This window comes from Acipenser ruthenus, chromosome 2 (genome assembly GCF_902713425.1).
Source record: "Acipenser ruthenus chromosome 2, fAciRut3.2 maternal haplotype, whole genome shotgun sequence".
NCBI classification, from domain to species: domain Eukaryota; kingdom Metazoa; phylum Chordata; class Actinopteri; order Acipenseriformes; family Acipenseridae; genus Acipenser; species Acipenser ruthenus.
The window spans coordinates 89162409-89189316 of record NC_081190.1 but is presented as its reverse complement, the minus strand read 5'-3'; the positions used below and the strand labels follow the sequence as shown (position 1 = coordinate 89189316).

Genomic DNA, 26908 nt, shown 5'->3' with positions numbered 1-26908 from the left:
ACCAGTAATATGGATGTCAAATCGCTGTATGTCCCTGTTAAGTCGAACTTTAACTTCAGTTTAGCTGGGCATATCTAGAGTAGTAACAGTGCAGTTTATATTTGGGCTGCCCAGAATATTTTTCTCATAATCGCCAACCCACAGCTGCATTTCTATAAATGTTTTGAGATCCCCAGGTCACACTGGAATGAAACCACATATAGCGTTATTGCACATTCTCTTTTCATTATATACAGTATCTATATAAGGATATTATTATTATAATATTGTACAGTATTGTATTATCCTGTCATAATAACCTCTGTAGTGTTATCTTGCACGTGGAATAATAAAAGTAACTGTAGCTCACTTGTCGTTTGCTTGTTTTTATTTCTACATGTTGAAAATTAGATCAAAATCCAAGACAAGAAATCCTGTTTGAGAACAACATGTTCCATTTCATAGCATCAGGGATGGAAACAAGAGTCCCATTGTATAGATTTTGTCAATTCCTGGTTTTACTGGGAGTTTACTCCTTTCAGTCCCGCCTTATCTTAGCTCTGTATGCACAGACGCGGGTTTTTGTAAAATTTTTGGTTTTGTCCAGGGGTCAGATTCCCCTATACTTGGGGTTAGGAGAAAGAATAGAGAAGTATCAAAATGTAGCAGACAGCACACCTTAGCTGAGTTAAGAGTTGTAAGCAGCATTTTGTTATGGTTATGCTGCTTGTCTTGTAGAAGAACTACTGGACCATTTAACGAAAATGTAGAATTTGTTACGTTTAATTAAGCCATTCATATCAAGCTACCGAGCTTGAGTCTTTTTGATGATTAAACTTCTGTGTATTAGCTTAGTATAGACCCTATCACCCCTTTACATTAGTCCGATATTGAGGACTTAAGTGCAACAAGCCTACCATTTTCATGGCACAGCCCTGGTGCAGTATTAGGAACAGTCACAATGGAAAGTAGCTCATAGCAATAAAACAACTTTCCTTGAGATTATGAAGAGTCAGACTCTTGTAGTTCAGTGGCAGTTTAGAGTGAGATGAAAAAGCTCCAGGGTTTTAGAGAAACAAAAGCCCCTGACAGTGCTGCCAATTCGCTAAAACCACTGAGTGAACAGAAGTGGACTGGAACTGCATGTAAAACAGAGATAGAAACCACTGATGCCGGCAGAATGAAAAGAAGATGGACAAACACAATGCAGTTGATTTACAACTGAGCGCTGCCTCGGCACACACTCGTTACTCGACCAACAATGGAAACAAAGTCATGTTTACAGCAAACATTAAATGACTGCTGTTGAAACACTGGATTTGGATTTGACTGACCAGGAAAGTGCAAGACTAGAAAAAAAAAAAAAAAGTTATTTGTTGCCACTGTGAGAAGCTCATTTTAACAGAATACTACTAATTACCATTTTGATCAATGATGTGTTGGAATTGATTACAAGGAAATTGGAACTGGAAATGGATTTTAACAATGAACTGGAAATGGAATTGAAAAACAGGATTTGACCCCAATACTGCCAGATAGCATGTTTTAAATGAAAATGCATGTTTGCTATATATTTCCTTTTAATAAAAACAGAAGAGAAGACGGCAGTGTCGGTGTGCCACCACCAGGTGTAGCAGTGTGTGTCGTTCACAAATAAAGAAAAGACAAAAACAACAATCAAAACAAAAGCGAGTCAGAGGGAAAGAATCAAAAAACATGTTCAAATATCTGTTCACACTCAAAAGAGCCTGTGTTTTAAAACCTTTGTAAAACGAGACAGAAACTGGACATTAACAAAGGCATTAATATGAAGGCGCAATTACTCAGACGTTCTCTATGTTTTTTCCCACCCGTACCTTAAATTCAAATCGAAAGAAATTCACTGTAAATTAGACAAAACGTTGACCAGCAGCGTCTTTCGAAGTTTGTAACATTTTTTTTTGTAAAAATAAAGAAAAATCTGACAGAACTGGCAAGAATCAACCAATGTTCAAATAACAGCTCTTACATAATTGCATGAAGTTTTTTTTTTTTTTCTTACTTTTTATTAATTGAAGCTTTAATTGTTTGGTTAGTCTCTGCTGCAATTTATTAAACTATAAATTAAGGACAAGTTTTCACTGCCGTTCACATACATTCCAGACCACCTACATGATTATTAACGACAAGCACCTCACATTAAAAAATCCTAACAAAGTTATTTCATATACAATAAAATCCTTAGGAACATGACACTGCTTGTATGTCTGTAATGTATTACAGCTGTCAAATGCAGTTAAATACAGATTAAAAATCAACAGAATATGTAGGAATATAAAACTGTGGTCTCACAGTCAGATAGAGAGATAATAAAGCCAGCAAATTCAATAAAGTTCTGTACAGAGAACACAGTACTGTACTGGGGGATCTGAGAGCCAGCTAATTCAATACAAAATAGACAACTCAGTATTGGGGAACTGAGAGCCAGCACATTTAATAAAATATACTTCATAGAACTCTGCACTGGGGGTCTGAAGGCCAGCACATTCAGTACAATATACTTCAGAGAACTTTGCACTGGGGGTCTGAGGGAATTCAACTCAGATGGTGATGGAATTGGACCCTGGAAACTGCGTGACATAGGAAGCTAGCACAGGATTGGTGGGCAGCACCTTGATGGGCAGGTCCCAGCTGAAGGTGTCCACATCGATGTGATCCGCCCCCGTCCAGGTGATGACCTCTGATTGGTTCTCAGGGACGGTGGGCGGTTCCACAGGGTCTCGGGCTGTAACAAACTCGAAGTGAAGACGCCATCTCAGAGACACTGAGGGAAGGAGAATTAATTAAAAAGTCAATAAAGCAACCAGGGGTTCTGTTCAATTCAATGCAAGAGTCACATAAACAATTTAATAAAGGACCTTCTACAATAAAAAAAACTCCCAGACACTTGTTCTCAAAGTGTTTTGTCTGTAGACATATTTGTGTATCTGTCATAAGGCTGAGGGCATGCTCATTTCTCTCTTTTGACATTCAGGGTAGGCTTGCCCCATGCTGGGGTGGAGAGTGGCTTTTTATTGTTACAATGCACCCAGGTGTGGTGAACAAACAAACAAACACTTCCACACAGCAGTGTGTTTGAGTAGTGTTAATGCATGCAGCAGTGTGTGCGAGTAGTGTTAATGTACACAGTAGATCTGGGAGGTGAGGGGAGTCCCTGTTACCAATGTCAGTGTTGAACCCAGGCGTGGCACTCAGAGGGATGGGTAGGCAGAAGTGCGTGGCCGCGGTGTGCAGGCAGGACTCCTGGTGCCGGGTGTGTGCAGTCAGAGAGGCAGGCTGGCCCGGCCGCCGCTGGTACTGCTCCTCGACATGCTCCTCACTCTGCAGGCTCACTGAGAACTGAGGGGAGAAGAGCATGAGAGGGTTACAATAACACTATCCCAGCACAGTTCACCTAGAACTGATGGGAGGAAGAACATGGGCAGCTCAGAACAAACACTAACCCTGCCCAGCTTACCGAGAACTAAGGGGAGAGAGAACACAAGAGGCTCAGAATAACACTATCTATCTACAGCACAGCTCACAGACAGCTCAGTCACAACTGGGCAGGGGTGAAGCACAGGTCACCTCAACATTCAGCCTCAATCATAGCATGGAGGCTAAATAACCGATTCTGCTAGGTCACTAACCTGGAGACAGGGAATGTCTCCCTCGGAGAAGTCGAAGGTCCCTACAATATCCTCTCCGATCCTGTACACCATCTTGAAAATGCAGAATTTCCCCACCTTCCCTCGTACATTAGTGATGTTGAACAGGTCTGTCAGGAGACAAGAGTTCCTATCAGAGTATGGAGTGTGTGAGGCACTGATGGTGCACAGACAGACAGACAGACAGGCAGACAGGCAGGCAGGCAGAAAGACAGACAGGCAGGCAGGCAGAAAGACAGACAGGCAGGCAGGCAGGCAGAAAGACAGACAGGCAGGCAGAAAGACAGACAGGCAGGCAGAAAGACAGACAGGCAGGCAGGCAGGCAGAAAGACAGACAGGCAGGCAGAAAGACAGACAGGCAGGCAGGCAGGCAGAAAGACAGACAGGCAGGCAGGCAGAAAGACAGACAGGCAGACTCACGCTGGCTGCGGCGTGATGTGGTCATCATGAGCATCTCTGTGGCGATCTCCAGCAGGCGCGAGTCCTTCTTCACCCCTTCTTCCTCCTCCAAGAAGGGGTTTGAAGGTGCCACCACCTCGTCTCGGGGGAACGGGGGGTCCTCCAGGCCTGCAGGGGGAGACAATGCGAACAAGGGGGATTACTACTCACGCTTGAAACTATGGATACCTGAGCCTTATTGGTCCACTGAAAGAAAGAAACAATGTTCAAGTTGACATATTTCATGAAGGGACCTATGTGGCCTACACTCAACTCCTATCTTGGTCCAACATAAAGTATTAAATTCAGCATTGTTGTTTCTTCTTCTTATATTTCTTATGAAGTCACCATTTGAAAATGCTTACTAGATATGAGGCTCTTACATTGACATAGGGAATCAGTGAATGGTGTTGTTATATTTTGCCCATAACGTGAAAATATGAAGTTGCCATAAATGATTTATGAGATATTAAGCGGAGGGAACACAAAGCCATTTTTTCAGGAACAGTGGCTAAAATCTGGTTCCAGGAGACTGGGAAAAGTAGTTTGAGGCAACTTTGCTGTATCAAACCCCCAAGTCTCCACTGGTGTGCCATGCAGTGGCCTGAAATCAAGTTCCAAGCCACAAAGCGGCTATGTGTTCCTTCAGCTTTAACAATAGTACATGTGGACCAGCGGCGGGTGTGCAAACTCATACAAGCTCCCCTCTTACAAAGAGTAAGTAGCAGGGTTCTGAACAATATAACGTTACACATCTCCACGTGTTGCTACAACTGTTTAAATAACTTTTTACACTTATAGTTTTAAGCCTGTTTCAACTGAGTTTTTAAGGATTATTGCCCACATTGTCAAACAGGTAACACAGCAATAACAATCCATGATGTGGTACGGAACAGAAAAGCCAGAGCACTTCTTGTTATGCTTTATATTGTTCAGAACCCCTCTACTTACTCTTTAAAGAGATGCCCAATTACTGCAGACCATGTGAAATTACTCACAATTGATTTCCTATAACTTGAATGTATTATTTTTGTTGTTGATACTTCTCAAGTAAAGAAATTAACAAACATTAATAAGATTTACTAAAAGTCTTAGTAAAACTATTTACTTAGTTTTAGGATGATACCGGATGAGCATAGATGGGCCGAATGCCCTCCTATGACATGCTGTTATGTTCCTATGTCATTTGATAACTTATAATTCAAAAACTGACTATTAATTGCTTTTAATTAATTACTATGGATTTGTCCTTTTTGCAAGCAGTCACTTAGCAGTTTGGAAGGTATTAGCCAATGGGAAAGCTCTGACCGTGCACCACCAGCACCCGGAAGGGGACCCGCAGCAGTTTGATTGGAGAGTTGACGCGCTGGCAGCCAATGGTCAGCTTGTAGACGTACTTCACAGACTGACCGCGGAATGTGGGCGGGGCATCCAGAGGCACCGTCTCACAGTACGAGTCTGGAGTGGAGTGGAGAGAGAGAGAGAGAGAGAGAGAGAGAGAGAGGGGGGACAGGAGGAGGGGGAGAGAGGGACAGACATTACAAATGTATTTATTTAACCAGTAGCAGGTGTGGATAAACATCTCACTTTCAACAGAGTCCTGGCAGGAGAAGGTGGCAAGAAACATCACAGAATCAAAGATAAATCGTTCAAACAGGACAAAACACTTAAAACAAATCATAAAAACAGTAATACAAAATAAAAGCATAACAAATTGAACAATTCCAATTTACATGATCCAGTTCATTAAAATAAATATTTAGGAGTGAGACACAGTTAAAGAACTTACAAAACACATATCTGGTCTCATCTTAGACTGATCTTTAGCCAACACGATCGCAATAAAACCATTAATTTCATTATTCATTTTACTTTCGTTGTTCTTTCCAGTAGCATAAAAATTACAATAAACATGGTGGAAACTGTATGCACACAACTTAAAAAAAAAAAAAAACATCTGAAGTATAGAGAAGATGGTAAGAAGAAATACTGAGTGCAGTTACCAGGTAGAAGAAATGAACTTACAGGATTTGGACTCTCCTGGGTCCAGTCTTAGGTCACAGAACAGAATCTTTGGAGGAGTTGAAAGCATGCAGTGCCCCCGCTCCCCTGCAATGAGAAGAAGACCAGGAATGAGAACGCCACCTCATGATGATCCTATTCACTACAGAGGGCTACAAACCTGTTACTAACATCAGCGCCAACATGCGTACAATGAGACCAATGAAATTTCAACAACTCATTTCATGACACTCAGATTGGTTAGCCATCTTGCATGTTTATCAAGTGCTTTTCCATTTATTGCGAGAGAGAAATATCCCTGTACATAATACAATTAGTAACAAGCAACTCACAAGGTTAACATATAAAGACCCACACATTGTCACTCATTTTACTATTTTACTTTTTTCAAAAAATGTTCCACATCCAAGCTGGACAGTTGTAAACAGAGTCCATGATATCTGTGATGCTGTCGACCCTGGCAGTGCCTGGGCTTGCCCAGCCATTGCAGAACCTCGGAACCAGAGACATGAGGTCAGATTCCCATCCAACTTTAATCAGCTGTCTGTAAGGAAGCTGCAAAGCACATCCACAGCTAGATAAGGATATGTAGAGGGTACTGAATGATCATTCATAGTATATGGTTTTTATTCGCTGCAGGATGTCCCAGTAAATAACGAGACCTTATACGAGGGGTATGTGGTTTATGTAAGGACATCCTCCTAAGTATTCTGTTTTTACCACAAGTATGTATTTAAAAGAAACAGCAACACATTTTTTTTAACATTTTTTCTATTAAATCAACTAATTCAGGGATTATTTTACCTGGTAGATCTTTACTTTCATTTGCAACAGCTTCATTTTGAACCCTGTTTATGGCATCTTCACAACAGTCTTTTCAGACAGAACCTTGAGCTTCGTCTGTCAATTTGCAGCCTCTCTGTTGTTTCCTACCATTAGCGGTGTTAATGAAAGGATACAGGTTGTTTTCTTTACTGTATTATTGTTTTAATTGTCTAAGAAAACTTTCCATGTTGGCAATATCTACTGATTTAAATCGTTCATTTTCATTAGGCCGGTCTCTTTAACAGTGTTAATGAAGCAGGCAGGTCGGTAATGTTAACAAAGGGGCTACAGGTTGGGTAAGTCAGAAGCAGGCAGGTCGGTAATGTTAACGAGGGGGCTTGTTATAATAGTAGAAAACACTAGTGGAGGCTTTGAGTAAATTGTTGATGCTCATAATGCATCAGAGTAGAAAAATGCAACATGTCTAAGACTTTTGCACAGCAGTGTGTGTGTGTGTATATATATATATATATATATAATACATATATAATACATATATATATATATATATATATATATATATATATATATATATATATATATACAGTGCCTTGCAAAAGTATTCAGACCCCTGACCAATTCTCTCATATTACTGAATTACAAATGGTACATTGAAATTTTGTTCTGTTTGATATTTTATTTTAAAAGACTGAAACTCAAAATCAATTACTGTAAGGTGACATTAGTTTTATGTTGGGAAATATTTTTAAGAAAAATAAAAAACTGAAATATCTTGCTTGCACAACTATTCAACCCCCACACATTAATATTTGGTAGAGCCACCTTTCGCTGCAATAACAGCTTTAAGTCTTTTGGGGTAAGTATGTACCAGCTTTGCACACAGTGTCGGAGTGATTTTGGACCATTCTTCTTGGCAGATTTGCTCCGGGTTGTTCAAGTTGGTTGGACGACGCTTGTGGACCGCAATTTTCAAATAGTGCCACAGATTCTCAATGGGATTGAGATCAGGACTTTGACTGGGCCACTGTAGGACAGTCACCTTTTTGTTCTTGAGCCACTCCAATGTTGCTTTGGCCTTGTGCTTGGGATCATTGTCCTGCTTAAAGGTGAATTTCCTCCCAAGCTTCAGTTTTTTAGCGGACTGAAGCAGGTTCTCTTGCAGTATTTCCCTGTATTTTGCTCCATCCATTCTTCCTTCAATTTTAACAAGATGCCCAGTCCCTGCTGATGAGAAGCATCCCCACAGCATGATGCTGCCACCACCATACTTCAGTATATATATACAGTATATTACATTGTGGCAACTGCTTAAGTTGTTTTCTGCTCATTAAAAGCATATCATTAAATGAGATTATATATATATATATATTAAAATGACATTTTAAAGCTACTTGCTGGTTACCCTTCCTGCTCTCTCTCACCTCTGTTGGGGACGAGCACAGTGTCGCTCTTTGCCTGCACGTCCTGTTTGGGCCCCTCAGATGGCAGCGCCACCCGGTTCTCGCTGCCGTGAAACTGGCAGAGGATCTGAGCGCTCGCCCAGGCCAGCATCTCACTGTGACAGAGAGGGAAAGCAATACACACAGTAAGTAAATGTGTCAGGGACATAGATTCCCATTCTCCATGCCCATTGCCACGGCTGTAAATGTAAAATCAGAGCTGGCGGTATGAGGAAAAAGTGGATGACATACATCAATCTATGTACAGAATAGTATAGCATAAGAATTAGAAATAAAATGTGTGACATACATCCATATATCCCCCAAATCTGATATTTTCAATAACTTCTGCTAAATAATGTTACAGTTGCTACGGCTTAGAATGGGCGCAGTTGTGGTGATGCGATTCACCCACAGTAAGCCATGGATGGTATAAACTCCCACACAATAACCTGTCCCCCAATCACCAGTACAGTAATCAAATCAAACAAGCATGTATGCGGTTAAAAATATTTATTAAAAAACTCATTACACTAATAAAAAATGTTATTAAAACCTATGAATGTAGTAAAAAGTGCAAAAAAGTAATGCAAGTGCTGAAATGTACAGAACAGGTAAGCTACATTACTGCAAATTGTTTCCAGCGAAGAACTCTGTGATACGCATCTGTTTTTGCAAGTATGGACGGCAAACTTATCAGCGTTTTTCTAAAAAATCCCAATTCGGCTTTATATTCGGATGCTGCTCCATAGCACGCCACAGTGTTAAAAGCGCAGAATGCACACTAACGTCATTGGTGTCTGTTTCAGGCAGAGCGTCCTGGTCACCAAGGTAACACAGCTGAGAATTCTTCCTTTGACATCCCCTCTGGTGTTGTCACAGTTTCAGTTTCGGTTGTATTTTTGTCAGCACTCTCCTCCTCAACTACAGAAAACCCAGCATTTTTGAAGCAACGTTGCATTGTTTGCTGACTGACAGGGTTCCAAGCATGCTTTAGCAAGTGCATAGTATCTAACAAGAGACATTTTATTTACACACTGAATTTCCGTGCTGCTGCTCATCGTTTTTCTCTTTCCAGTCATGCTTGCTGTTGCAGTCAGTTCTGTTTTTTCAGACTGTAAACCCGACACTGTGTACAGGGATTAAATAGCCAAAGTACAGTACAAAGTAATCGCTCAGTAATGAGGTGTAAACTACAGTAAAGTGCTGCCTTTTGTATTGTATTAACAAGGTGAAAACTGCTGATTTGTGGATTAGTAAGAGCGATTACTACTGAATGGTACATAATGAGATCCAAACAGCTGAGTTTGCCCGAAATATACGGTGTACTTAACATGGTATAAACGATACCTTTGTTATTGAAATCAATGGGAATGGCAAATGGCAAACGCTATTTCTCTGATATAAAACAGCTGCCCGCAATAATCCTGGACGATGTAGGTGGTGGATACTGTAATACCAAGTTCCATGAACAATTGAATAAGCGGTTCTCCAGGTACATGGAAAAATGTAATAAGAACATAAGAACATAAGAAAGTTTACAAATGAGAGGAGGCCATTTAGCCCATCTTGCTTGTTTGGTTGTTAGTAGCTTATTGATCCCAGAATCTCATCAAGCAGCTTCTTGAAGGATCCCAGGGTGTCAGCTTCAATGGTGACATACAGATGGACATACGTACAACTGTCTCCATTATATCCCCAGGCGGCGATAAAAAAAATACTTCGAAAGGGAGGATGGTCAGGGAGAGAGAAAGAAGCGAGGGAGTGTTATCTGCTGTCAGTGTAGTGGTGGGAGAGGAGGGAGAGTGAGGAGGGAGGGAGAGTGAGGAGGGACGGAGAGAAGGGAGTGAGGAGGGAAAATGAGGAGGAAGAGTGGGGAGGAAGAGTGAGGAGGGACTGAGACGAGAAAGAGTAGGGAGAGTGGGGAAGACGAATGAGGAGGGAGAGTGAGGGCACTGAGGGGAGGGAGTGAGCAAGGAGAGAGAAAGGAGGGAGAGTGTTACCTGCTGGCAGAGGTGGAGCGGTGGGAGAGGGGGTTGGTGAAGGTGATGAGACACTCCAGCGTCTCTCCTGCCAGGAAGACTGGGCCGCGAGACAGGGTGGCCACTACCTCAATCATGCTGACTGCGTCCTCTTGAAACACACACTGAAACACATTGAAATACAAGAGCACAGAAAAATACATTGAAACACACACTGTTGCAGAAAGTCACAGTGCATTCCGTTTCACAATCAGGAGCCTTGCAAGCATGAAGTGTTCTAAATGGCTTTGATATGGAGATCTGGGGCCATTTTAATTAATCGGTAGTATTCCTATATTCAAAATCCCATTCTGTTCTAGTGGTGGCCTTGTGGAAAAAAAAAAAAAATTCGAGACAGTATAAATCTTGTTTAGGTAAATATACAATAAACACATAAATAAACTTCAACGTTTGTTTTTATAGAACCGTGCAGTGAAATTGTATATACATTACTGTGGCATCATAACGACTCAGTGGAACTGCAGCAGGACTCCTTCGAGATCAGCACTGCGCTAAGTGAGTTTTTGTACAATACAAAGCACACGTATCCCAAGAAATGAATTGCTCATTTTGACTGAATTTTGAGAAAATGACAACTAAAAACAAATAACACAGCAGATTGGTACTCACGTTGCAGTGATGAAACCCACTCAGCTTTATGAATACTATAGCTCGTGGATTTAAAAAAAAAAAAAAACTTTGTATATTTTCTTGATTGGTAAAGTTTTGAAATACACTTTGCCTTCGCGTCCCCTTGTTTATAAACATGTGTAGTGCTGCTGTTGCACATATAATTGCACACACCCTATCTTGAGCTATTCGGATCTCTCCGTGTAGGATGTGAAAAAGCTGCTTCTACACCCCGATGCACCTTTCCACTGTGTTCAGTGTTTCGGAATGAGCCCGGTTGTAATTGGCCTGTGCAGGACTGTGAGGGTTGAGATAGGGCGTCATAAGCCACGGTTTTAAGGCATAACCACTATCCCCAACATAGCCCTGCACAATTCCGCTGTCAAAAGCGGTGTGGATTAAACTCACGAGCAATATTCTTGAGTCGTGGGTACTGCCTGGCCACTGAGCTACAATGTTGTTAATAAGGTTAGGATCCAAAATTATTTGTTCATTAATTGAATGGTAACACTTTCTGTTGACATATATATATATATATATATATATATATATATATATATATATAATGTGTGTGTGTGTGTATATATATATATATATATATATTCTCATTCTGATATGTAGCCTGAATTGTAATGTGTCCCATCAACCGCACCCACAACATTTGGAAATCCAGCGACCTCATAAAACCTTCCTTTAAGTTTCCGCAATTCGGACGGTTCCGTTTTCTTTTTAGCGACTGAGATACGCTGTGGACAATCCTGCTGGCTGACGATTTGTGATTCCCTGTTAAGTCTCCAACAAAATGTAAAAAACTTCCAGTGGCACAGAAGCGAATTACCACACGAACTTGAATGACTGCGGGGATGCTGCGGCTTCTGTTAGTTGCAGGCTCCAAATCATCTTGTAAACTTTCCACTAAAGTTAATACGTCCTCGTTGTGGAAACGCAGTCGTTCAAACACGGCAATGTTATTTAAATTCGCTAAGGGATTGTGTCTGTCCTTAAATACTCTTTCCCTACAAAATGCACTTTCATTTAAAAATTCAGCACAGTTGTGCTGCCATGTCAGCTTCTATAGCAACAGATACTTTTTTCCCCCATTTAAGCCTGGTGAGGGGGAGGCTTTAAAAATGACTTAAATTTAAGACCAGGCTCAAATTAAGACTTTTTGTGCAAGGGTCTTATTTATTTTGGGCTTAAATTGTAAGTCTAAGTCCAATAAGTGGTCTTAAAAGCATTTAAGACCTTCTGTGCAACCGGCCCCAGAACTACAGACAAACAACACATTTAGAAATAAAGACAGCACTATGCTGTAACGATACAGTTAAAACCAGTTTGTTTAAACAAGTGTGCCTTTCTAAACCCATTAGGACCAGTGAATGTGATGCTTCCCTTCTTTGTGCTGTGGAGCTCAAGTCAAGAGGCATTTGTTGGAAAGCCCGGCATATTTGTCTCAGCGGTGCAACGTATGATTAAGCTGAGGTAAAAATTGTAACTTAGGTTTCAGGCCACTGTATGGCACACCAGGGGAGACTTGGGATTTGATACCCGCAAAGTTGCCTCAAACCAGGTCTCCCGGTCTCCTGGAACCAGGTTTTAAGCCTCTGGTTATGAAAAATAATTGGTAATGACGTAAGAGGATTTACAGCTTTAGTAACGATAAAAAGAGTGGTCTAGTTTAACGAACAAAACACTGCTGATAACTTATTCAGATTTGTGTTTGTTTACATTGTGTCTCCACAGAGTATTACATCTGATAATCAACAACAACATGATTAAACACAAAAACACAGCGAAATTCAGTTTCACTTAACATTTACAGATAGAGCGACATAAATTACCGAGTACTGCCGCCGTTCTCAGTTCTTTAACCCTGGGCTAGTCGTAGTATGGTCAGTTCCTTATTTTCAAGTCGCAGTACCGACCCAGACCTAAATCAACCGGTTCCGACCCGTCACATCCTCCTACGTTCGGCGATCGACTCAAACCAGATCTGCATATCCGCAGGGCAACAAAACAAAAACAAAAATGTCCACTACACGACCAGCACCTTTCCCTGTGCGATTTCTTAAAGCGACAGGCATTCATTTTAAGGTGCTTGTAAAATGTACGTACATGTTTTGAGAACAGTCCATACGATTTTATCTGTAATTTTAGTATATAATATTAGTCATTGCATGCATGATTATATGTTTACAAAAATCAGAAAAAAACACATATGAATGCTACCCAGTTAAAATAGCCAACAAGCTCTCACTGCACTTTAATACACTTTTATAATTCATGCTATTTACACTTCCTTTGAGCAAATGAAAGCAGCCCCTCTCCTATTTACACTACTTTAATCGAGTCTGTTAATGTAACACAATTTTTGTTCCTGGGTAGTAAGTGTTATTTCCTAATTGCTTATGCCTTAGGAAATAGAAAATGGCTATTATTCCCCACAAACTTTGCTTTTGTGACCAGGACAGTGATATTTTGAAATTTACCTATTTTCCAGAACATTCCAGATAGGTTCAGTGCTGAGTAAACTTGGAGTAACTTCTAGAACTTTCCAGTAATATAAATAGTAGTATAAATACAGGAACCTTAAGCCCACCAATTCAGTTTAGTTCCAGCTGCCTAAGTGCATACATATCTGCATTTTTCTGAGATGGCATCAAGAGGCTGCAAGCATCCGGCAGACGCATTTTGCTATGTCTGCGGCCAATTTATCAAGACAAGAGCGAAAAAGTACTCCGTGGAAGCATCTGCTAAGATGTGTGAGGCCTACAAGGCATATTTCGGCATGCCTGTCGGGGATCAAGACAAACCCTGGGCACCTCATTTCACCTGCGAGTCCGCTACCAAGGACAGTATAACGAGAAAATGATGGGAGACTACACTTGGGGGCTGATTCGTGAAAGTGATTTACGATCATGATTGATGACCAGGACAGTGATATTTTGAAATTTACCTATTTCCAATGAGAAAACGGGCGAATTTGTGTCTTTTTGTTCACATAAAGTCAGAAAAAAACAACATATGAATCCAAATTAACATGTATTTATACTAAAGTAATACAAAAATGACTACAAAAGATTTAGAAGTGAGTAGTTTTTCGAGATTTATGATTATACTGTAAATCACTTTCACGAATCAGCCCCCAAGTGTAGTCTCCCATCATGTTCTCGTTATACTGTCCTTGGTAACGGCGTTCAAAGTCCAGTATATCCTGGTGGAAGCGCTCGCCTTGCTCCTCCGAGTACGCTCCCATGTTCTCCTTGAATTTATCAAGATGAGCATCAAGGATATGAACAGCCCATTGTGCCGTAGTTCTTCACCAGTCTCAACCAGCTCCACATAGTTTTCGGCCTTGTGATTGCCCAGGAAGCCCCGAACCACTGCGACAAAAGCTGTTCCAAGCCGCTTTCTCCTTACTAGTGAGCTTCTTGGGGAATTCATTGCACTCCAGGATCTTCTTTATCTGTGGTCCGACGAAGACACCGGCTTTGACCTTTGCCTCAGACAGCTTAGGGAAGAAGTCTTGAAGGTACTTGAAGGCTGCCGACTCCTTATCTAGAGCTCTGACAAATTGTTTCATAAGGCCCAATTTGATGTGCAGTGGTGGCATCAGCACCTTCCGGGGGTCCACCAGTGGCTCCCACTTGACGTTGTTCCTCCCCACAGAGAACTCGGTCCGCTTGGAAGGGTCCACCATGCAGAAGTAGCAGTTGCTTGAGTGGTCAGTGGGTTCCCGCCAAATTCTTGGGATAGCGAACTTCATGGCTCTCTTTTCCCCTCTGTACCATCCTACAAAAACACATTTATTTCACCCATGACTAATGTGTAAGAGATTCTCGCAACATTTTTCATATATGATATATTTTTTCAATAACATTGAAAATTGTAAAACATTTTAAAATTAAAAACTTTTACAATTTAAAAAATTTTAACAAATATTATAACATAAAATTCCGAGCAACAATTGTCCATCTTACCTTCCAGAGTTTTTTTGCAGTACTCGCAGGTGAAATGAGGTGCCCAGGGTTTGTCTTGATCCCTGACAGGCATGCCGAAATATGCCTTGTAGGCCTCACACATCTTAGCAGATGCTTCCACGGAGTACTTTTTCGCTCTTGTCTTGATAAATTGGCCGCAGACATAGCAAAATGCGTCTGCCGGATGCTTGCAGCCTCTTGATGCCATCTCAGAAAAATGCAGATATGTATGCACTTAGGCAGCTGGAACTAAACTGAATTGGTGGGCTTAAGGTTCCTGTATTTATACTACTATTTATATTACTGGAAAGTTCTAGAAAGTTCTAGAAGTTACTCCAAGTTTACTCAGCACTGAATCTATCTGGAATGTTCTGGAAAATAGGTAAATTTCAAAATATCACTGTCCTGGTCACAAAAGCAAAGTTTGTGGGGAATAATAGCCATTTTCTATACTTTTGAGGCATAAGCAATTAGGAAATAACACTTACTACCCAGGAACAAAAAAAAAAAAAAATTGTTACACGGAATCAACAGGCTAAGAGGTTACAGTGTTTTGCTGCAGTGATATTAATAAGCATGATTTATCTCTATTTACACACACACACTGGTTATATGATTTGTTCTTTATTTATAATAGTTTTAACCAGGTATTTTTTAGTAGTTTTATTTATTTTTTCTTTCCTGTGTTTGGTCGTATATCCCATGCTGAATATAGGAATATGGGATTTTGTTTTATTATTATTATTTTAATTGTCTTACATTTTTATTTAAGACTCTTTTAATTGTTCTATTTTTATAAACTAGCTTTTTTATTTATTTATTTTTACAATTTTACAATTAAAAACAATTTTTTGTCTCTTTTTAAATTTGTGTTTTATTCATGTTTGTATTAGACTGTTTTAAATGTAATAGTTTAATTGTTAATTTTTTATTGTAAATATTTATTTGTGTGTGTAGTGTGTGTGTAGTGTGTGTGTGTGTGTGTGTGTGTGTGTGAAGCACTTTGGGATCCTTATTCTGAAAGGTGCTATAGAAATGTCAATTGTATTTGTATTGTATTATTAGAACAATGACAGAAATAAGGAACACCATCCTGAAAACCTGATCCCGTGCTGTTGATGCACACAGTACAGTACACTACACCACAGCACAGTACACCACAGTACAGTACACTACAGTACACCACAGTACAGTACAGTACACTACACTACAGTACACCACAGTACACTACACTACAGTACACCACAGTACAGTACACTACAGTACACCACAGTACAGTACAGTACACTACACTACAGTACACCACAGTACAGTACACTACAGTACACCACAGCACAGTACACTACAGTACACCACAGTACACTACACTACAGTACACCACAGCACAGTACACTACACCACAGCACAGTACACCACAGTACAGTACACTACAGTACACCACAGTACACTACACTACAGTACAGTACACTACAGTATACCACAGTACATGACAGTACAGTACACTACAGTACACCACAGTACAGTACACTACAGTACACCACACCACAGTACACCACAGTACACTACAGCACACCACAGTACTACAGTACAGTACAGAATTCAATGTTTGAGAAAGGCAGGCTCAGTATAACCCAGCCCATAATGTAAACTAACCACGTTTGTTCTTTAACACAAGAGCAGCCCCATTGAAAAGGCGTAAACAATGCAACCTGTACAATAAAGATAAAAAACTGAAGTCAGAACCCCTCACTGCATGTGCTCAGAGCGCCAACATGCCACACCCCATTATCCTCCCCAAAGAAGTGGCGCCTGAACCATTTTTATTGTGGGGGGTGCTGAAATCCATTGAACAAAACTGTAAACCCTTTATATGATGGAAGCCATGCATTCGGTTGCTATTATGTTAAACATGTTAATAAAATGAAGCCAGCATCAACACCTCCCTAAACCCCTAGCACGACCGCCAGGCTGCTCAGTACTCTGATCTGACACACAACATTCTGTGGTGTTGCTAAGGCCGGGCCAAGCCTACTCACACCCTTCAGCTACTTCAATGTCATCACCGCCTGACTGAAAAAGGTTTTGTGAGTTCCGTCAACTGACAGCACAAACTTGTTTTGTGACACTGCAAATTCCAATATGTTATGAGAGCAACAAATAAACGACTACGGTGGACTGGTTCGACTTGTATACTGTGTAGCAGCGCAGAAGTATTCAGTGAATGATAGTTACACATACTGTATCTCCCGTATTCAATTATTTTACTCAGGGAAAATCTTTGGTTGGTCTTTAGACTTGATTTCCTGTATCCGTTGCTTCGTGCTTTCGTGGCATCAGTGACGTAGAAATTACAGGGCATTATGAAAACAGAAATACGGGGGTAGCAGTCAGGTTAGACACATTCAGAAAATAAATTAAAATACCCAAAAGTTTTTTATTTATTTATTATTTTACGTTTGTGTTTGTTGTATACTAGAAAAACGACGACCGTGCTGCTGCATATGTTCCATAAATGTAGATCAATTCAAAGTGTAAAAACCTTGCACCCCTATTTGTTTGATAAGATCCGGTACAAGAATGGACGCTTGAAAGTTTCACAGTAACTGAGGGGTGACACATGATTGCTACAAATTAGAAATTACAGTATTCGGCAATACGATGGAGAAATACTGTTACACAGATAAAACTATATTTTATGTAATTTAGTATATGATGTTATGCGACTTTGGCAAGTGTCTTCTTATTAATTACACAGTTACATGTTTAATACCCCCTCCCCCTCTCCTCGCGATAGCGGGGATGGTATTTGAGCATGGCTCCAGTGGCTTTGCAGAGTACCTGGTTCGGTTGTGGCTTCGGGAAGCAGGAACGTTCGTTGATGCTGCTGATAGTACTTTTACATACATTATACCTTTTACATTAGTACTTTTACGATTGGGCTTTAAAACAATAACAAATAAATAATTTTATAAATAAATAAATAAAAAAAATATTTAATTGCAATAGAAATGAGAGGGGTGTGAAAAAAAAAATCAATCACAAGAAAGTGAGAAAAGAGATGTGCAAGACAATATGCAAGGTTACAAGGTTCTGCAATTGTGATCATTAATTAATTCTGTTGTTGATGATGGTAAGTTAACATTCTGCGATTTGTTTGGGTTGAGGCGTATTTGGGTTATACTAATATAATAAAGTCGAGGGGACTGTGAATTGGAAACATTCAGCATAGTTGTGCAATGCAATGGTTGCTTGAATTGGTTAAAAAGGCGGCGATTGGGGTGTGAATTGGGATTGAAATATTTCATTTATGCGGAGAGGCAATGCGACTTCATTTTTATTGAAGGTACTCTGACAGGGTTGTGCTGGGTATTGCGCGGTGTGGGTCGATGGCTCTACAATCGCTAATGACGTAGAAAGATTATAAAAAAGTATCCAGTTGGCAGCTCGTGGTAATGAACAATCATTTTTAAATCACATTCAGCAAACTAGTAATAAAAAAGAGGATTACGTTATTATAAATTATGCATTGATTGATGGTCGTGAATTAATATATAAGCAGATCGCATCGGCATTATTAGGCAGCTTGTCTACAATCATGTTATGACATTTCGTTTTTAATAATTTTTAGTATTATTATTATTATTATTGATAATCTCCGGCTGCTGCGTGGTCACGTGTTTAGGGATGGACTTGGTCTACTTTGTGTTTCGAAACATAATGGCATTTGTGTTTACTGGTCTGTGCTGAAGTCGATTTACAGAATTGTCTTTTTTTTAACTAAGTGAAGTACAATCAAAGGCAGTATTTAAGGAAAGGTATAGGTTTTAATATTAGGTTGCATGCTTTAAAGCGGAGTCTGAAAGTAGTACTGGAACGTATTTGTTTGTTTATTCTTGCGCGTTACTAGTAGCGGTGGTGGTTAGTCAAATACAGCACGGTTCTCAGTACTATCAGTAGATCAAGGATGATGGAAGCTGACGATGCGAGCACCTCCGCCGCGCTGATGAAAAAGTTCGCGTCCACTGTGAAAGGTGTCGGCGTGCCCGAGTTTGGTTGGCGCATCTGCTTGGCTCATGAATTCCAGGAGAAGAGGAAACCGTTTCAGGCAAGCAACGTTTCTCTTTCAAACATCGTGGAGCACCTGGGATTGGGAGTCAGGTAGGCATCACAATTCTCATCTCTCCGGTGTACACATCAGCACTACTGGCAGGTAGCTGTTCGGTCCTGTCTGAAGGTACATCCCCATATGTAATCTCCCAGGGATGGAAACAAGGCTCGCGTTGCAGTTTTATTCAATTCTGGTTTTACTATGAGTTTAATGTGACATATCAGAGCTTGTTACCTATAGTCTATGCTAATCAATTGCTTGTAGTAAAACCTGGATATGGGTGAAACTGCTATGTAACAGGAGCCTTATTTCCACCCCTGTATCTGTTTTGCATTAAAACTGCATGCATGTGAAAATACTGGAAAATGTGCACAATCTCAATTGGTAAGGCTGTGTAGATTGTGGGTCGGTTTAACTCCAAAAGCAACACAAACTGTTAAGGTTGTTGTTGTTACTTGTTTCTTAGCAGATGCCCTTATCCAGGGCGACTTACAATTGTTACAAAATATCACATTATTTTTACATACAATTACATTTATTTTTTACACATTATTTTCATACAATTACCCATTTATACAGTTGGGTTTTTACTGGAGGAATCTAGGTAAAGTACCTTGCTCAAGGGTACAACATCGGTGTCCCCCAACTGGGATTGAACCCACAACCCTCCGATCAAGCGTCCAGAGCCTTAACCACTACTCCACTGCTGCCCTGTTATGTGATTTTAGTAGTTCTTCCATACACTAGGTAGTTTTCTAGCTAGTTCTGTAGGGCCCTTTCACCAACATGAGAATAATGAATACAGTAAAAACATAGTAACTCTCCTTCGTGGCGTTATGTTTTTGTGTGCCTTACCTGTAGTTGCACAATGACCTGCTCCAGGAAGAAGGTTGGACTTCCATTCTTTTGCAAACCACAACCCTCTATAGCCTACCATGGCAATGTGCAAATAATCCCACCATTGGGGAAATTGTGCAGGAATGGAAATAAGACTATTGCATAGCAGCTTCACCCATTTTCATATGAGCTTGATTAGCCACAGTGTATAGGTAACAATGCCAGGGATGGAAATATGACTTCCATTGCATAGCAGTTCGACCCATTCCTGGTTTTACTAAGTTTAATAAGACTCACCTGAGCTTGTTGCTGAGTCACTGTGGCTAATCAAGCTTGTAGTAAAACCAGGAATGGGTTAAACTGCTACGCAATGGGAGTCATATTTCCGGCCCTGTGTGGGTATTTACTGCAGCATTAAGGCCCCATTTTTGCCCCTACAGGGTGAGAGAGTTCCCTACAGTCAGGAGTATGTAATTCATATCACCTGACTCCCGGGACAACAAGTTTTACTGTTATACTTTGCCTGTCGGACAAGTACTTTTTTTCTTCTTTTGTCACAATGTTCTGTTGCTAGAAAAAACTAATTTATCTATCTATCTATCTATCTATCTATCTATCTATCTATCTCAACTAAGGCTGGGGTGATGCCAAATTTCACTATCTATATATCGTTCTCCAAAAAAGCCAATTAATCGACGTTACGAAAGCTTAAAAAAAATGCTGTAATACATGTGGAGCTGTGGATTACTATGTAACATTGCTAGTAAAGCTTTAAAAACTAGCATCCATATTACATTGATTACATCAGTTTATGCATATACAGTAGTAGTGCTTCCACTGCTCCCTGCATCCTCTTATTAAAAAAAAAAAAAAAAAAAAAGCCATGGAGGTCTCAGTATCCCGTATAGCACTGCACACGTCCCTGGTAGCGAGTTGACTCGCTAATCTGTATTGGAGCTCCTTGCCTGTTGAAATCTCAGCTAAGAATTTGGACAAGTAAAACACATGCTCACAAATCATGGTTTTAAGGCAGTGGATGAGGCCTGCAGGGTTTTTGTTGAGAACTATTCCGACATTTCCTGCTTTCACAAAACTTTCAGTTACGATACCTGTATCTCGTGTATCCAGCAGAACAGGGTTTTAAAAGTAAGTCTTTTAATCTTGCCTTACATATTGACTGACGCAGCATCTTTTAATAGAAAATTAAATGTTTAAGTTGAAATACAAAAGGAAACCAGTGAGATACCTTTGAAATGATGAGTGAGTAAACTCTAAGCACAAAGTATAGTGTCTACTGTAAAAGTGCAATCTGTGTTCATGTTTTCAGTCCCATTTTATTTTAATCTGAGGAGCATTCAGAACTACATAATAAGAAGCATGCATATCGAGTTAGTGTTTCATAAAAGGATCTGTTGAGATTATGTGCATTGCGTTTTTTGTTTTTGTTTTTTGACCACTGGATAAATGTCTTTGTTTGTTTTATTTATTTATTTAGCCTATTATATTGGCATATCTTGTACACTGTACACTGAAGTGAACCAACTGTTCCTTTTGTGTTCACTTCAAAAGGACTTGTTCTTTTTGCTGGTTCACTTCGAAATTTTTCTGAAATGATTTCACATTGCACTGAAACAAAGTACACAAACTTGGTCCTTTTGCCAAAACGGACGAGCCCACCTCTTGAGAAGGGCTCGGTTCTGTTAGATTAAAATGAGCTCTGAATGAGACTGAGTTCACATAAGCTTCCAAAAGGAACCAAACCACACTGACAAAAAACAAAATCGGCCCAACCGAACCAAGTGTGAATACACCTTTTGTTTAAATGCAACTTTATTTGTCGAAACAGAAAGCTTTTAGGTAGATAAAGCAACCCCTGCTCTACGCTTTACAAAACAGAACACTTTCATATACCCAATACTTTTTAATTGAAACAATGTACAGACGAAGCAGCTTGTCTCGCTGGGTATGACCCATTTTTGAACTTGGTTTCAGTTTCCGAGTAACCAGGGGGTGTAACTGGCACATATTTACCAACGGCTGCGTGTTGGACATTTTATTACCCATTAATCCGGATCATACCACTTGCTTACCAAAAAAAAGATTATTAAGCAAGACTCCAAATGCAGTGACTCCCCAACAACGGGGTGCTGTACTGAGCACTAGAACCATGCATCGATTTTATTGCTTCTATTCATTTGCTTCTGCCCCTATGCTTTATAATGTAGTACAGAAACAGGACCCAGGCTTGCCGTGGTGTGTGTTGCCTTCCCTGTGTGTGTAACCACAGAGTGTGTTTCTACTCCCTGTACACAAAGCAGTGCTCTCATAGTCTCCTCATTCTCTGTGCTGTATTTCACTTGTTTTATTGAATATCTAGAAAGGTATTCTTTGTCTTTATCGTTTTTAGCAGAGTTTATAATCTAAGTTTGAACTATACTATCAAGAAAAGTCTGTCTGCTTCACTTTTGTTGTGACTGTCAGGGTAAGAAGTTCATACTAGTTTTGCGCCCAGTGCTGGGTTACTGAATTGCCCTCAATTATTAATATTGAGTATGTTTGTGCAATCAGGCCTCTGTTTAATACATCCTTCCTCCCCTAGAGCTTCATGAACTAGTAAACCTATAGACTTGTTTAGATACAGTTCAGAGCAGAGTTTAGAAGTAAATCAAACCACATTCCTGCTTCATCCTACTCAGAGCTACGCTGCAGAACTGAATGACTTCTGCATCCATCCAGGCATGGGTTTGTCTTTAAACAATAACAGCTTCTGACCAGCTTTGCATTGCATTTTTGAAATGCAGCTCAGGGCTGCTGTAGTTCTTGTCTGTTCATGGTGCTGTCCTGTGCCCCCCTGTATGAAGACCTGCTTGAGGACTGTCTGCCTGTCTGTTTTTATGTGTGTTCAGTGCTGTTACTGTTTCCCTCTCTTCAGGTATTTGAAATGGTGGTACAGGAAAACTCATGTGGAAAAGAAGGCTCCTTTTATCGACATGATCAACTCTCTTCCCTTGCGACAGATTTACGGTACGAGCAGTTTTTTCGAACGCTGTGAACTGTGATAACTTCTACACTGATGGGTCTGTCCTATGATTTTTTTTTTTATTTATACAAATCACAGAATAAATATAAAACAAGAACATTTAGAGGAATTTGTAAAGTTGCCACATTTTTTAAAATAAACATTGTTGCTTTACTTTCCAAATCAAATTCTACTGTACAGCGTAAAGAATCTTAAGACAACTAGTGTTGATAGCAGACAAAGGACCTGGGTAGAACACCTCTCTCAAGCAGTTGATATTGTGCATCGTTGTTTATTAATGCTCTCCTAACCTGCTGCAGTGTGCTCCAATACTCAGGCTACAGTTTCCCAGCTGCTGCTTTTCATTTTAAACTGTGTGTGTGTCTGCACCTGTGTGTGTGTCTGTGTCTGTGTCTGCATTGCTGTGGCTGTCGGTCTGAGGTGGGCGAGTCTGTGTGTGTATATCTGTGTCGGTACCTTTGAGCCTGGTTAAGAATAAATGAGTCTTGCACTTCTGCCATTGGCTGTAGCTGCTGATCCAGTGATTTAAACAGAGCAGGTTTTGTGTTCCAACCACATCCTCAGGATGGGCCATTCCCATTTGAGGAAGAGACCACACAATTAGTTCTTTCTCAGCCTGGTGCTTCCCAAGATTAGAGGTCACAGAGTCTGAGCATCAAAATACCTCCTTTTCAGATAACTTTTTGTTAAAAATCTTTGTCCTAATTGAGTTACGGATTCCATTTTTGTCTGGTTTTTGAAGTGCACTGTATCAAGACTGCTTATTTTCTTTATATCCAATGTTGTCATTCTGCCACGGGTTCAGGTGATCTTGACTCTCCATTCAAGCTTGGCCACTGTGCTTTGCAGTGTCACCAGAAACCTGTGATGGAATTCCAGCCTGGTCATGTAGAGCGGGGTGCACTGCAGTCAGTATTAACGCAGTAAGGAGATTCTTCATAGAGAGAGGTTCTAGTCCTTCATCTCCATGGTCATTAGTCAGGGTGTAGCGATACATTAACATCACAATGTGATACGTTTCACGATATGCTGGTCGAGATACTGGATGTATAACGATACAAGAGATGGTCCTGATGGGCTACTTGTGTGATGCGTAAGAAGATAAAATGCTCATTTAATGATGGACAATTTTCTTAAAAATTGTTAGGGGAAGAGTATGTATTCATACCAATTATATTCACTGAAGAGCCATTTGAGCTAGAATAAGCTGTGTTGTGCTTTCAGTCTTTATCACAATACATACCGCTATTACGATACGATACATTGATATGCAGTTAATTGTTGCACCATTAGTCATTGCTTGCCCAGGCAGATACTGATACAGTAAAACCCTGTTTTGGATCTGGGCCTTTAAAGAGATCCAGAAGAAGATAGAATAATCTGGAAACTCTGGAACTCCTTCAACCTCTGTGGACTACAGCAGTGACCAAACCCACTCATACAGACAGTATCATGCCCCATATTTTTTAAATGTTTTTGCTGTGACTACTGTATGGGGATATCCAGTTCTGTTCTGTTTTACCCTGTGGGGTTTGCTGCTGTTTTCGCATATCTCAGCTGCAGGAGCTTTGAAGCGGAGTTCAAACTGACTTGTTTCGTTGAGTTTAACGTCACTCTCTCGAACTTGGCCAGCGGTCTTTCATGGTTTGTCATGCAATTGCATTATGCACTTATTTAGAGGTAAACTCTCGACTGCACTACAGTAGGCTTGTGGGAATGAGAAGCAATACTGCTCTTTCTCATGGCAACGAGCCAGGACTCCGAGCTATACATACATACATACACACACACACACACACACACACACGCACACGCACACGCACACGCACACACACACATATACATACATAAATTTAGACAAGATTAAACCACAAGGTGACAGGATAGAATAAAAGTGCACAGATAACCAGGGCAGTAGAGTTCAGCTGCTGTAAGACAACACAATATGCTTGAGACTGCCCCTTTTAATAATTTAGAACAGAGGTGTCCAATCACGGTCCTGGAGGGCCATTCCACTCCAGGTTTAACAGGTAAAGTTAGATAATTAACTACTTCAGGGTGTGGATGGAGGTTTTAATTGGTTCAGTTAAACAATTTAGGGTTGTAACAAAAACCAGGACTGGAAGGGCCTCCTTTGTCCACCCTGATTTTAGAATTTTTTTTCTGAGGATTTCTGACACAATGTATTTGGCATATTATTTTTACTGCACACAGTAGGGGAGGAATATTCAGTGATGTTTGGGGCAACCAAACCTGTCCATGCTGTGTGTGAGTCTCTTGCCCAGGGTCCACACCCTTTCCTTGTTCAACCAGTGCTGAATGCACTTGTTGATCTTTCACACAGTCTGCATTTGAACTCCCCACATAAGCCCTCCGGTACACAGAGCTGCTGGCATGTGTTTATTGGGATGTAGTTCCTGTTCTGCAATAAAAACAATCTCACCAAAGTACTTTGAATAAAGGGATTAGTTATATAAAGATCATAAAACTTAATCTGCAATAAAGGTTATGCATTAAACAGAATTCAGGCTAGCATGCCTTTCACTCCCTTTTGTTACTAAATCGAACATTTTTCTTAATGTATGCAATTATTCTGAGTTACACTTTTTTAATTTATTTTCTAACATTGTTTTTTTTCTCTCTGGCGTGTCTGTCCACAGGAGCCCCGCTGGGTGGGTTTGGGGGTGGCACCATTACCAAGGGCTGGCGGGGGGAGTTCTGCAGGTGGCAGCTGAAACCAGGAATGTACCACTACAAAACCGTCATCGCTGATCAGGTAGGTTCATCAGGGCAATCAATCATGTGGTCATTAACAGGGTCTGAACTAGCCTTGCAGCTTGACTGGTTCACTAAATTCTTTAAGATAAACAAAATGTTTTTCTTTTGCTTATTTATATTATATACTTATTTTTTTAAACAGTGTACAACATTTTACAGCTATTTTTCCTCATCCAACATGTAGTGTCATGATTGCTAACTGGGAAATTTTTTTTGGGAAAGCAACATTCTTTCCCTGCACTACTCTTAATGAAAAATAAATACAGAAATTAATTAGACTTGGTCGGTATTTTATTTTAAAATAACATATTGTACCGATAATCTCATATAAGCATTTCATTTCTGTCATTCTAAACATGTCCATCTTCATGTGTTAAATAATAATAATAAACGTAAATAATACCTTTTTTAAAGGCCATTGCACACTGGATCTGATAACGCATCCGAATTTAACGTGTGTCTAAACAGCAAAAAAATCATCGTGCGCATTCCCTATTGCACCTTACACACTGAGTCCGTAATTGTCATACGACGGTGATGAGTCATTTTTAGAATCGAAACAAGTTCAATTTGATCCGATTTGACCTGCGTTAAAAATGACATTACCAATGAAAAACGACTGGGAAGACACGTGGGTTCAAAATGAAAAATCTAATTGTGTGTGCTGCCAAACAAAAATGACTTTATGATAAATCCAACAAAATTACAAAGACTTTGTAAAAAAAGAACACATATGGAAAGACATTGCTGTGGACTTGGGCATGAATGATATGGATTATAAAACATGAAAATGTGGATTTTGTGCAGTATAGGTTATTACAAGCATATCCTTTTTATTTCAATTGTAGTCGAAGATGTAAAGAAACAATGGCCTAACCTGGAGACACATATCAGAGAAAGAAGAGTGACAGGGAGAGCGGTCAGGGTGTAACAGTCAGAAGAGGGGCAGTACATGAAAGTGATAGAAAGTATTTTCCGTAGCTCATTGCTAGCTTCCCAAATTTTATATATATGTATATTTATTGCAGGAGAGAGTGTTTGAAAAATTAAATATTGGTCATATGGTTCCTGATGCTATGACAACTGTGTTGTGTAATATCATATATATATATATATATGATAACTTTTTTTTATGTATTGCGTAAAAACATTATTGTAGTCTA

General features: G+C 40.0%; 3 protein-coding genes across 6 annotated transcripts in view; 1 reads left to right on the top strand and 2 right to left on the bottom strand.

Moving 5' to 3' along the window:
* Window positions 1-1330: 1330 nt before the first annotated feature.
* On the bottom strand, window positions 1331-17302 carry rgp1 (GP1 homolog, RAB6A GEF complex partner 1). Of its 3 annotated transcripts, none has more exons than XM_034013503.3 (9): window positions 17221-17302; window positions 10355-10497; window positions 8334-8467; window positions 6130-6213; window positions 5413-5562; window positions 4087-4233; window positions 3648-3775; window positions 3180-3357; window positions 1331-2782 (listed from the first exon to the last, which is right to left on the bottom strand). In XM_034013503.3, exons 2-9 carry the CDS (start codon window positions 10468-10470, stop codon window positions 2559-2561), a joined length of 1161 nt encoding a protein of 386 aa, XP_033869394.2. In that variant the 5' UTR covers window positions 10471-10497; window positions 17221-17302; the 3' UTR covers window positions 1331-2558. The 3 variants fall into 3 exon arrangements, with proteins under 3 accessions (XP_033869394.2, XP_058859306.1, XP_033869393.2); XM_059003323.1 differs by lacking the exon at window positions 17221-17302 and adding an exon at window positions 16636-16728; XM_034013502.3 differs by lacking the exon at window positions 17221-17302 and adding an exon at window positions 12844-13072 and having other exon boundaries at window positions 1336-2782.
* On the bottom strand, window positions 13487-16629 carry LOC131702005 (uncharacterized). Its single transcript, XM_059003331.1, has 2 exons — window positions 14983-16629; window positions 13487-14794 (listed from the first exon to the last, which is right to left on the bottom strand). The coding sequence occupies exons 1-2, from the start codon at window positions 15188-15190 to the stop codon at window positions 14331-14333; spliced, it is 672 nt and encodes a 223-aa protein (XP_058859314.1). The 5' UTR covers window positions 15191-16629; the 3' UTR covers window positions 13487-14330.
* Window positions 17303-17621: 319 nt separating the features above from the next.
* gba2 (glucosidase, beta (bile acid) 2) overlaps window positions 17622-26908 on the top strand; it is a 33256-nt gene continuing 23969 nt past the window's right edge. The window contains exons 1-3 of one of the 2 annotated variants that reach the window (XM_059003313.1): window positions 17622-19140; window positions 22860-22951; window positions 25628-25743. In XM_059003313.1, the coding sequence (XP_058859296.1) occupies window positions 18947-19140; window positions 22860-22951; window positions 25628-25743 (402 nt within the window). In that variant the 5' untranslated portion in view covers window positions 17622-18946. The remainder of the gene's footprint in view (window positions 19141-22859; window positions 22952-25627; window positions 25744-26908) is intronic. The other variant, XM_034014691.3, reaches the window with a different exon arrangement.

Excerpts from the sequence above, each read along its gene's own strand:
- LOC131702005 (XM_059003331.1), bottom strand. The coding sequence starts at position 15,190 with ATGGCATCAAGAGGCTGCAAGCATCCGGCAGACGCATTTTGCTATGTC. Across the intron at positions 14,795-14,982 it reads CTGCAAAAAAACTCTGGAAG|GATGGTACAGAGGGGAAAAG; the intron begins GTAAGATGGACA and ends GTGTTTTTGTAG.
- rgp1 (XM_034013503.3), bottom strand. The coding sequence starts at position 10,470 with ATGATTGAGGTAGTGGCCACCCTGTCTCGCGGCCCAGTCTTCCTGGCA. Across the intron at positions 8,468-10,354 it reads CGCTCCACCTCTGCCAGCAG|TGAGATGCTGGCCTGGGCGA; the intron begins GTAACACTCTCC and ends TCTCTGTCACAG. Across the intron at positions 5,563-6,129 it reads CCCAGGAGAGTCCAAATCCT|ACTCGTACTGTGAGACGGTG; the intron begins GTAAGTTCATTT and ends ACTCCACTCCAG.